The sequence below is a fragment of the Carassius carassius genome, chromosome 20, assembly GCF_963082965.1.
Source record: "Carassius carassius chromosome 20, fCarCar2.1, whole genome shotgun sequence".
Lineage (NCBI taxonomy): Eukaryota > Metazoa > Chordata > Actinopteri > Cypriniformes > Cyprinidae > Carassius > Carassius carassius.
Genome location: NC_081774.1, coordinates 13,831,556 through 13,844,285, shown reverse-complemented (window position 1 = coordinate 13,844,285; position 12,730 = coordinate 13,831,556). Strand labels below are relative to the sequence as shown.

General features: G+C 38.4%; 1 protein-coding gene across 1 annotated transcript in view; it reads left to right on the top strand.

The window, feature by feature from the left end:
• The window catches only part of LOC132096410 (tyrosine-protein kinase yes), a 35,737-nt gene that overhangs the window by 5,785 nt on the left and 17,222 nt on the right, over positions 1-12,730 (top strand). The window contains exon 2 of the mRNA XM_059501741.1: positions 11,998-12,288. Within this exon, the coding sequence (XP_059357724.1) occupies positions 12,006-12,288 (283 nt within the window). The 5' untranslated portion in view covers positions 11,998-12,005. The remainder of the gene's footprint in view (positions 1-11,997; positions 12,289-12,730) is intronic.

Below are 12,730 nucleotides of genomic sequence, written 5' to 3'. Positions count from 1 at the left end.
CAAGCTGTGTGAGTGAAACTGTACATGGGTGTTCATCCGAGCATAGAGAAGAGGGCCCATCCGTCCGTGTCACTGAGGTGTACACACTGTCAATGCTCTTTCAACCCTCTATAGGCACAGACCTCCCATTGTTTGCCCATAATCCTCACATCTGCAAACTACTTTCTGTCTCAGTCTTTTCTCTTCCAATCCAAGTCTCTCTTTCCCCCATTTGCTGACATACGCTCTCTTGTGAATCTCTGTCACTCACGCTGCTTTTCAAAGACCCACCCTACCCCAAACAAGTTCTTGTGGTGTGCTTTTACAATATGATCTTCTTTAAAAGTACATGAGGTGAGAGCTGAGCCATTGACTATGAAAAATCTTATGTAATTGTAAGATGGTGGGAAAAAAATAGGATACATGTCAATATATCAGATCTGTGTATTACTTAGACTTTGCAGTGTAAGGCTCAATCCCTCAGTGCGTCTCTCTTTACAATGAGTGAGTTTTCTTCAAAAACAACAATTTTGACCTCTCATTGCTGGAAAATATAATGTAGCAATTCAGTATTTAAACTTTTATTAATAAAAGTCGCAGGTGCTGCGTTTTACAAGTTTCTTTGCTCCCGGATGTGTTAAGCTGGGCGATCTCTGATATATACTGTGTGTGTGTGTGTGTGTGTGTGTGTCAGTAAGCAGCGCATTCATAAAAAAACTGTAATTAAAGGCTCTAATGCACACCAGTATAGGAGCTAGTTGACGTATGATGACGTGTAATGATATAGTAGTGGTGTCCCATTTCTTAAGAGAATATTTTCACCCCTACCCCTTGACCCTCTGTTTCAAGAGAATAGGTGAAGGGGTAGAAAATAGAATTGGGATTAGGGCTGTCACTTTTGAGAAAATCAAATTCGAACGGATATCGAATATCATGCAATGTATTCGAATATATTCAAATATCTACGTGCCCGCCCTCCCGCGCATATAAAAAAAAAAACACACCATAGCCTAATGGAGATTAAATCACAAATGTATTAACAGTGAGTCATAAACAGGACTATCTGGATCATTTTTACTTAATGTTTGAAACAGCAGGTTATCAATTTATAATATCAACTTATATGAAGTGCCACTATGCATATCCCACAAAATTAGGCTAAATGAAAAAAAAAAAAAAAAAAAAAAACAACGATTCAGAACAGGCACAAACAATAACGTGATAACTTAAACAGCAGCAGGAGTAAGGCATATAGCCTAGCCTAATTAATTTCTTAATATTGTTTGCAAGAAACACCAGTCTATCAACTTGATCTGGATTAAACGCGGCTCTCTTTTTATTTACAATGTTCCCCGCGGTGGAGAAGACATGTTCAGAGCGCACCATAGACCGTAAAAGAAATGGACACAGCGACCCCATTGGATTCAACGGAGACAAGTGAAGTCAATTAGAAGCACTTACTTCCTGGGGGTCGGGCGTACTGAGCTTGATGACGTAGATGTCACGTGAGCAACCTGTAAATCTTCTAATCGCTGTGCCAAGAGAAATCTGAATCACCCACCAATTCTTCCTGAGAAGGTGAGCATGAACATGGGGCCATCCTTAAAAATATTTTGGTTTGCAGTAACAGTAATTTTTTTAAGAAAAAGGGTCGGTAGGTCGGTCTATATTTTTTTTTTCAAGTTTCAATGTAAAAAAAAAAAGTAAATTTTTGTGATGGCGAGTGTTCATTGAATCGATTGTAAAATCGATTTTGCATGTCTAAAGTTTTATACGGCAAATGACACCAAATATAGGTAAATCCAAGGACAACAGGCAGGAGGAATGTAAAGATTCAATATATTGGTAAAGACCAATATTTCTGATGATTTATTGGCGTGAAGTTACGTGCAAAATGACAAACAGGAGTGCAACATTTTCGAAAAACAATAAGCAGAGTGGACTGCCATAATGCAAAACATTTACTGCAGGCTTCAACATGGCTGTGTTTACGATTAAATTTCAACAACAACAAAAAAAATCGCATAGGTGATTTTCTTAAGCTATCAAAAAAAATATTTTTTCGAATATTTGTCGAATTTAAAATAAAAATCCACATTCGATTGCGCATATGAATTTTAGGTGTGCATTAAGGAAGCTGCCTTATGAGCCCCGGTACGTGTTCCATTCCATCTCACCGCGCGCACAGCTGTGTCTACACAACTTTCAAAGGCGGACGAGCTCGACACGCAGGATCTGCTTTCTCATCTTTCACCTCGTGTACGCGCACGAGATGCGATGACAATATATTTGTCATTGCATTATAAGGTTATGTTAGCCTATCCAGTTGAAGCCACTTAAAAAAAAAAATCAATGTGGAGAAGATCTTGTTTACATCAAAACTGAAACCAAGCCGTTCACACAGAATGCACATTTCGCGCATCTCATGTTTTTAAATGAAAAAATGTATCCTGTGTGACTGGTTTTCCGCCCTTTTTATTTATTTAACAATGCATGCATACATGATGCTGTTTTGTTTATAGTTCTTTAAGCAACTTAATAATAATTGGTTCATAAACATTATTTTAAATATTATGTTTTTTTCACAGTCATGAATTCTAATGCTTTGAATAAGCATGCAGTAATATTTTGCTCGATGCGCTATCTTGAGCCTCAGAAGAGAAGCAAAAAGCTTTTCTTCACCCTAACTGAAATTATGCATTTAAAATCCGAATACAATTCGAATTTCAAATACAATTCGAATACAATTCGAATTTTTATCATATTTAAGTAAAAAATTCGAATTTAGTTTTTTCAGCTATTTTGACAGCCCTAGGCGATTCAAGCCCGAAACTGTATGAGACTGAATACCGGCTGAATTCACATTTCTGTTGTAAAAAGAGAAACATTGTGGAGAAGTATTATTCGTGTTTGTCCGAAGCTGCAGTTGCTGTGTGACGCCTGTTCAAAAAAAAAAAAAAAAAACCTGGACGCGCTCCGAGAAAAGGTCCTCAAAATCATTTTCTTATTTTCGTTTTCGAAACTTGTGTTGGTTGATTCGTGCTTGATTCGTGCAATAGATTTTCGCACATAAAGTGACAGTCACGGTTCCACGGTCACGGTTTTAGACTAGATAGGAGAAGGGATGGGAAAAGATCTGGGCACAGTTTTTCCAGAACTTTGTGCCAAGTTAAAGCGGTGTCGAGCTGTTTTAATGATTTTTTTTTATATGTATTATGGTGCCCGAACCCGTATGACTTTGAACAGTGACCGCGAACATTTAGTTTACTGCAGCCATCGTTACCAAGCGCGAACTGACAGTGAGTGAGAGTATGAGACGAAGCGAACGCACAGGCCACAGTGTGACATCCGTGTAAACACAGATGACGTCAAGGGTTTTTTTTTTAATTAAAGAAGATAGCCTTCATTTGTATGTAGGCCAAGGCAATTTATATATTTACAATACTTACTTAAATATAATTAATAGTATTTTATTGCATTTGTAGTAGTTGTTTGAAGAGTAAAAAAATAATTGGTCGGTCTTAACGCAAATTTACAATCGGCAAGTCGGTCGGACTAAAAGCAAAAAAAATAAAAAGTTGAGTCGGTGCTAAATTGACAGGGTCGGTCGGGTTACGGCAAACAAGAATATTTTTAAGGATGGCCTGAGCAAATTTTGGTAAGTATTCTGAGTAATTATCTCCCTTGACTTCATGCCTCCACGTTCCCCCGATAGCCTCATAGACTGTAAAAGATTGCCTGCGAGCTTCTCCTCCTGCATACGGTGATTTCTCTACTGTGCGACAGAGAGTCGCAGGTTATGACGCATCGTTAGCCTATTTTTTACAAAAACTGCTTCTACGGGACCATAACGTAAGATACAAGGTAATGGAGCCTTTTATACATTTTCGTGTTTCTTTAGAAATAATTAATGAACAAATGGAGTCTTTAAACGCCTCAGTTGTAAAGTTATTCGCTGTCAAAGTGACGCCAAAATGAATGGGAGTCAATGGAATGCTAACAGCAGGTGGGGGTCCGCTAGCCAATGGCGGCGCCCAGGGGTGCTTCAAAAAAATATGAAACCCTGCCCCCCTGGAGCGCACAGACGTGCCTGGCTACTAGCTTATTCGCATGATTTGGTCATGGGCATACGCTACAATACGTCTAGAGTGCCCTCTACTGGATAAGATGGCAAAGAATAAAATAAAAACAAACGGTCTAATCATAGACTGTAAAAAATGCGCTACACATGGCATTTTAAAAACCGGATATTTTATTTATAATTCTATTAAGGATATTTCACATCATGTTCGAATGCATATTCGAATATCGAATAAAAAGTGACAGCCCTATTGGGATTGGGCCTTAATGCAGAATATATATTATTTGTATTATTATAACACTTGTTTTTATATATATATATAGGATTGGTATCAAAATTGGGAATTGAAACTTTGCTGGCATTTGGCTACTAAAGTTTTGATCCCATGACAGCCCCACTCTCAGCCACTCCATTAGTTCTGTGTGATTGTCACACACTGAGCACTAAGCAGCTCTCTTACAAAGCTTAGATTGTACTCGGATGCCACATGCTTGCTTCTCCATTATTAGTCTGAATCCAACAACATTGTCATTTTACACTGTGTCCACATTTAGAGCAAATGACACCGAGTGATGCTACAAACACTCACTCACTCCACAGATCGGTGTCCACTAGGGCTGCACGATGTGTCGTTTAAGCATCGATATCGCGATGTACGAATCCACGATAGTCACATCGCAGGATGTGCGATGTAGGCTGTCGTAGTTGATCCGTTATTCATTAACTGTACGGGCCAGCTGCTCCCCTGCACTTGACGAATGTGATTCGCGGATTAATTGCACAGCTTAACCATCATAGAGTGAAAGTTTATAATTGACGGGACTGAAAACCACATGCAAGTTTAACAGGGCAGAGAGAGAGGGAGAGCGAGAGAGACAGAGAGAGCGAGAGAGAGAGAGAGAGAGCGCGAGAGAGACAGAGAGAGAGAGACAGAGGGAGAGAGGGAGAGAGGGAGAGCGCGCGAGAGAGACAGAGAGAGAGAGAGAGAGAGAGAGAGAGAGAGAGAGAGAGAGAGAGCGCGCGCGCGAGAGAGAGACAGGGAGAGAGAGAGAGCGCGCGCGAGAGAGACAGACAGAGAGAGACAGACACATTAGAAGTACCATCAATGTTTATAGAAATGTATATGGATTTATTTTGCATGTAATTTTTTTTCTTATAAATATATATGTATTTTTGTTTTGTTTGTTTCTATTCTGCTATGTACAATGCTTTGCCAATATGTACCTTTGTATGTCATGCCAATAAAGCAATATGAATTGAATTGAGAGAGAGAGAGAGAGAGAGAGAGAGAGCGAGCCGTTTTCAAACAACACGAGCGCTGTCTTGCTCTCTCTGCCTCGCGCATATGGTGGTGTCGATGTTTAAATCATTTAAAATGAGAATGTAAGTGTGCTCACCCCATTTTTGTTTGTAAGAAAAAATATCGCAATATATATCGCAGAAAAATAAAATATCGCAATGTCATTTTTTCCCAATATCGTGCAGCCCTAGTGTCCACTGCAGGCATGTGACATCACTATTGAAATTTATAATGGGAGCAATGTAGTTGTGCTGGCATCATGTCGCTTGCTCTCAGTGTAGGTCGGATGTAAACGATTCTTAGGTTTGAAGATTTTAGCAGAGGTCAAGGTTGAATTGATTGAAGCTCATTTGTCAGGGGTATATAAATGTTCTCCTCATTGAAAGGATGCCGCAGTCCCCTCAGGCCCAGTCTTTGAAATTACATTATGGGTATTAGAAGCAAATGATGTAGTGCTGAGCTTTATATGACTCCATCAAAGGTCAGATCTTTCTTCAGTTACTTCCTGTCCACCGCTTCTCAGAGCTGGGATTGATAAAAGCCCATGCTGGCGTGTTTACAAGCATCCATCATTGGCTAATCCTGTCCTGAGGAGATGACACCTTTCTAGATGTTTCCTCACCGGGTCAAGGGGGCGGATGCAGCTCACGTGTTGGGACATGTTCGGCCCGCTTCAAGCACTCAAGCTCACACTCAAGCACTCCAGTTCAACCACTCTTCACTGCTTTGTTTTTCTTGAATTAGGTTTCCACCAATCCTCCTGGTGTGTGTTCACAGTGTGTGTGTGCACTTGGATGGGTTAAATGCAGAGCACAAATTCCGAGTATGGATCAACATACTTGGCCGCACACCTCTTCACTTCACCTCACTTCATTTCAAAGAAGAGGCAGAGGCTGAAAATGACACGAGTGTCACACACGCTTCAGTATGTGTGTAGTAAACAAAACTAGAGCTAAAACAACGAAACGATTTAATCGATTAAAATCTATTATTAAAATAGTTGTCAACTAATTTAGTCATCGATTCATTGCTAAATAACTTTTATTTGCCGTAAGTGGCTCATTTCGTGCATATTTCAAATCTGCGGTGACCAAAGTGTGGCAGTAATGAGCCACCAGAGGTTTTACTCAGCCAGTACAGCAGGAGAAGTAGCGAATAGCCAATAGCTGGCCTCGTTTTATGTCACGTGCTTCCCGAACAGCGTCTCTGCAGCATTCAGCGTGATGTGGGAGAACTTTACTTTGAGCCTTTAAAAAAGAAGAGTAACCTGTAAACTCTGCACTACTGAACTGTTTAAGGGGACGTTCACATATCGCGTCTTTTGCGCGTTCAAGTTCGTTATTTCCAACACCGCACCGCATCGAGTTAAAAACATTTCAACTTTTCAGAATGCTGCAAGCGCACCGCGGGTCATGTGACAAGAACTAACCAATCAGCTTCATCCTTTCCCGTAACAACGTTAAAAGCTCAGCCAAGATGAAAGGAACAGCTGATCATAGTTGTATATGGATTTCCATTTTGAAATAAATTTAGTAGCAGAGCTACTGCAAGCGATTTTTTGAGCTGCAAATCCATTTATCCTTTGCTGAAATTTCCGCGTCTTCAAGGAGAGCGCACGTCATGGTTGCTTAGCAAAGGTAGATGCCTCAGGGGCGCTTCTGCCCGAGCGCTTTGGAAAGGAGGAGAAAGCGGTGCGCCTAGCGTTTTCCACGCGTTTTTAGGCGCGATTTGTGAACGGCCCCTAAGACTTTCATTTATGCAGATTCTCCAGTACAATGTTGTTTGCAAATGTTTAGTCGTAAAAGCTGAGAACATTGCTTTTTAACAGTTAACATTTAAAGCTTTACAAACATGTTTTGTGATCAGTTTGTTGTTTACCAGTTCAAAATTCAGTCGTGCAGCCTAATTATGACTGAATGAGAGAGGTAAATGTTTAAAGATATTTGAAATGCACAAAAGTATTCACTGCTCTTTTTCACACAGCAGGTTTTTTGTGTGTCCAATTTTTTTTCTGGACAACCTTCTGATGGATTTTACTTTAAATTGTGAGTTCCATTCAGGTTTCATGCCATTGGCACTTTATTCGAAGGATTGTTTACAATTTCACAGCATAAGCTATAAAGCTGTTTCCCAGGAAATAATAAAATACACTGCAATTTTATTCTGTTTTATCCTTATTCTTCGTGAAAATATGTTCTGAAAGATTCCTTAATAAGCTTTGTTCGGGATGTTAAACTACTTTAGGAGCTCTAAGGACTGCCATGGTGAAAACATTATTTGAAATCTCCTTGTGAAATTTGCTATAGTATGGGTCAGTGTTCTGATTGCAGAAGAGTTCAACAAAGGATTACTAACACAATAAAACAACTCCAGGTATATTTTTGATGAGGATATGACAGTGCAAAATGGTTAAAATCTCTTAAAAATCTATGCTGAAGGATAAAGACCATTTATTAATAATTTACTTGGGGAAAAAATGGAAAAAACTAAAATATAAGCACATAAACCGATTAATCGATTAATCGTAAAAATAATCGACAGATTAATCGATTATCAAAATAATCGTTAGTTGCAGCCCGAAACAAAACCGCACGTTTGTGCCATTCATTCACACAGGACATGCAGGATTTATATTGAAAGTCTTTTTGTGGCTTAATATTCACAGACATTTGTTCATATCGTGTTTTGATTCATGTGTACTGACCTACTATTGATTTATCCATCCAAAATTGGCAAATTCCATGCCATTCTGCATTATAAAGTAAATTCCATGACTGAATTCCACGGTTCCCTCTGTTTTTTTTTTCTGCATTGTGGATGTCATAGGGCCCTACATATATCTTTGATCATCAACCTTGTAGCCTCCAGTAGGTTGTTCTTTTACCTGTTAACCTGCACCCCGACGCCCTCGTCCTCAAAGCCTCTCAAAGCCTCTCCCACACGCACATGCAAGTGATTATGAATAGATTAAATGAAACAGGACAAATTTAATCTTGACAAACTATGTATCTTTATGAAGATCTAAGCCTCAAGCATCGACGACAGATTGCTGTTTTTCAATGGAAAGCTTATAAAGACTGTATTTGCTACATTTGTGTAAGCAGTTCACATAAAAAAATAAACAATGAAAACGCTGTACATACCAGATCCGTCGTAATAACGAGTCATAAACACATCCACAGCTGTAAATCCCGGTTTAGTTAGAAAGGTAAGGGTCCACTGAACGACATCTCATGAAGCACGTTTAGTCCAACGAAGCAATAACATTGTAATATGGATCATAATTCCTTTGTTTACATTTCATTTCTTCAGCGAGAGAATTGTTTGCGTCCGTTATGGAATAACTCACGGTAGTAAACTGCGTCTTGGTAGTAAAAACACGGCATGGTTTTGCAGCGTACAGTGTCACAAACAGAATGAGGCGATCCACCGGAAAAAAGAATGAATGAAAAATAGGCGGAAAATAGTTTATTTGAATTTGGCGCTCTCTCCTCAGAGCTGGTGACGCGCTCTGACGCACCTGTCAGCTGATGGAGGCGGAACTTACAGCGATCGCAAATTCCTGTGTTTCTTTTTATTTGAGAGAGTTTTTATATATGTGAGAGTGTGTTTTATGTTGAATGTGAATGTATCTGCATGATTACCATCTGTTTGAGTGCAAATCAGCCCAAATCAGCTCGCTGTTACTGAATGATCACGGCTATCAAAGTGAACGCGTCTATATGAATAGGGAGAGTTATTATTTGTGTTATTACCATCTGTTTAAGTGGCCATCAGCACATCAGCACTTATTTGCATCGTAATTCATTGTAAAATATGCATCTCTAGCAATCTCAGGATGTTCTATATTGGCAAACAATGTTAAATCTTTTTTTATTTTTCTTATTATTCTTATTTTTCTTACTCAAATTATTCTTATTGTATTTTTCTACTGCTCAAATAAATCATTTATATGATGTCTAAGTTTATGTCTAGTGTTTTATAATTGAAAAAAACTATGCAGTGGTATGTTTACTGACTAAATAGTTTGTAGAAGCCTTCAATACTATTGGGAAATATATTTTCTTATATTTGGGGGGGTGGGGGGTGTAGACATAGTCTCAGAAAAATATTAGCAGGAGTCTCATTTTTCATGATATTTTATTCAGATTTGAAATAGAAACTCATGAGACATGTGGCTTTCAACCCATTACTTTTCTAGATTGCTCCAGGACTTATTTCATGTATTTTTATATCAAATAAAAAAATATTTAAGAGTGGTAAAAAAAATTCAAGGCACTTTAGTGTCTATAACTTTTAATATTTTTGAGCATTATTAAATCTGGTTGATAAAAAGTGAAGCCCAAAGGGTCTTCTTTCTAAAGACACCACAATTATGTTTGTAACACACTGAAGTAGGAAACTATTACAATTATAAGTTAGTTAGAGCACTTTCAGCTGTGAGTCCCATAATGGGGGTGCTGGCTAACAGGTTAAAGTCATCGTTCAAAATGAAAAACTCCCCTATGGAGGAAATGAATGTGATATTTACTTCCAAACCGACTGTTGCACTCTGTATCTTCTTGTCTGTCATCGTCTGTTTCTCCCAGCTATCTGTTTTCTCTGTGCGGTGGCCCTGCTGTGTCTTGTAACGCTCCTCTTAGGGCCACCTGTTCCTTCAAGGCCACGCTTGCATTTCTCATTCCCCTGCACATGTGTGCCTCCATCATGCCGAGTGCAGCCCAGACAAAGAGGCCTGGCAGAAACACAAGCAGGGACGGGGCATCTGGAGATTATACTGCCATCTCTCTGGAGCTCTGCCAGCAAGGGTAAAGCCCTCCAATCACATTGACCCACACGGAGTGACACTTTTGTGTGGGTTGTTTGGGACGTGGATCGGTGTCCCAGCGCTGCTTGAAAGTCGCCTGTGTGATTAACTCTGACATGTGCATTGCTGCGGAATGACGGCAAATCTGTTGAAAGCAGTTTTGATTTGGCTAGTAACAGGAAGCAGATGCTTGTATGAGGTCTGATTTCAGGTTTCCTCCATTGTGAAAATACATTTCCTTGTTTGACATGAAGTTCTTAAGCCCACTCTTATTTTGTATTATGTAATGTCAATTAAAATGTGAAGAACAAGTGAACAACTGTGAGATTTTGCAGCCTCCACCACAAAGTTGTCCAAGCTTTGTTATTACTATTGCTTGGGTTTATACAGTACTTGGGGTTTAATGATTAAAGGGTTAGTATGATTTTCCTCTGCTGTATACAAAATAATATTTTTAAGGATATAAAATATAGAGAGGATGATTACAGCAGAAACAATTCATTATTTGCCATTTTTATAAATTTTTATTTTTTTATTGTTTATTTTAAATGTACACCACACTTGTTGGGGAGCAGTACATTTTTTTTAAAGAAATTAATACTCTTATTCATCCAGGACCCATTAAATTTTATGCTGAAAAGATTTGTTTTCAAACTAGGGCTGCAACTAAAGATTATTTTGATAACTGATTAATTTGTATAATATTTCTTCAATTAATCAGTTATAAATGTAATTCTTTTATAATAAAACAAATAATTTCTTTTAAATTTATGTAATTTCACATGCTGTTCTCCAAACAGTTTACAGTTTGAAGGTTATTAAAACAAATCTAGTTAATGAATCTATACATTATGTGCAAAAAAGGGTTAAATATAAACATTCTGAAACAAAACAAAATCTGCTTGCTTTATTTAGCTAAAATTAAAATAAAAACAGACTAAATGTTCAAGCATAGTAACAATTACATTAGTAATATTAATAGTATATATAATTACATTGTCCATTAACTCCCTTTAAGTGCCTTTACTATTACTGCTCTCATAAAAATACAATTACTTGTGTTGCATGTAGAACTTTAAACCAATGTTTAATGTCTAACAAGAAAAACTTGATCAAAATGTTTAAAGTCAGTACTATTGCAGTGCTGTTCTCTTGTGTGCCGTCTGTTTGATGCACATACAGTACATGTGACAGCGTTCATTTAGTGAAGTTATTTCATGATTACCCTGCTAGCAAAATGGAAAAAAATTCTGTAACTTTGTCATTTACAGATAAAGATACAAATGTGTAAAGCAAGTTACATGTTCAGGAAAACCCCTCTGCTATATGATATATGGATTTTGCCAAGAAATGCATTATTCAATACTGTAAAGTGACATGACCTGCAAAGGTTATCTGTGCAAAGCATGCAGATGCGTGCTAATCAAATTTGTTAGTGGTATTGATTATTTTCATTATTGATTTGGTTATATAATTAATTTTATTGATTAGTTGTTGCAGCTCTATTTCAAATAAATGCTTCTCTTATCATAGAATCGTACAAAAAAAAAAAACATCAAAATTGATCAAAAAATGTAAGTAGCGACTTTCAGCATTTGATATGAAATGTTTCTTGATAATGTTAACAATGTGGAAATGCGTCATCACATCGCAGTCTATGAAAAGGGTCCATTGTGTCAAAGAGTCAAAGAGCCTCTCTCAGGGAATCTCAGTAGTCTGATGTGATTTTTTATTGTAGCCATAAACGGTTGTAATTGCTATAAGTCAAGATTGCATTTGTTTTACAAAAATGCCATGAGAGTTGGTAAATACTAACTCCTCTCTCCACAGGCTTGACTATGGGCTGTGTGAAGAGTAAAGAGGACAAGGGTCCAACGCAAAAGTACCGGCCAGATCCCACCAGTCCCACCCCTGGGTCACACATGGGGCTCTACGGACCAGACCCCACTCAGATGGGTCAGTCACCTGCCCTGAAAGGCCCCACCAACAACTACAACAGCCGCACAACTGGACTCACCCCGTTTGGTGGCTCCTCCTCTGTCATCACACCCTTCGGTGGAGCTGCCTCCTCTTCCTTCTCCACTGTTGCTGTTAGCAACCCCTTCCCCGGTGCCGTCACAGGTGAGTGGATAAGAGCTCTGCCTGTACCTCTTTGTCTAAGCAAACAAGAATTCCTAAGAAACTGTATCAGATGTCTGATACCAGATCTGCCCTCATGGATCTTGACATTTCCCCATTCCAGGTTTTGTGAGCTCTATACAAAATATGTGAAGGATATTTATTAATTCCCTGTTATAATTTGTGTGTATATATAGGGTCATCATGAGGATACAGTATGTGTTTGGGGTTTTGTTTTGCATAAGCAAGCACTTTTTGGGAAAGATAAGGTTCATTGTAGCCAGATGTTATGTAAATGAGACCACTAAAACAATACATCCAGTATGTTTCATTAAATTAGAATTACAAACGGCAGTTGTAGTAGACCTAAATAAATGTGATTTATTCCTTCAGGCAGTGCTGTGAAGAGATCTCTTGATATCAAGTCTGTCTCTCCATGACTCCA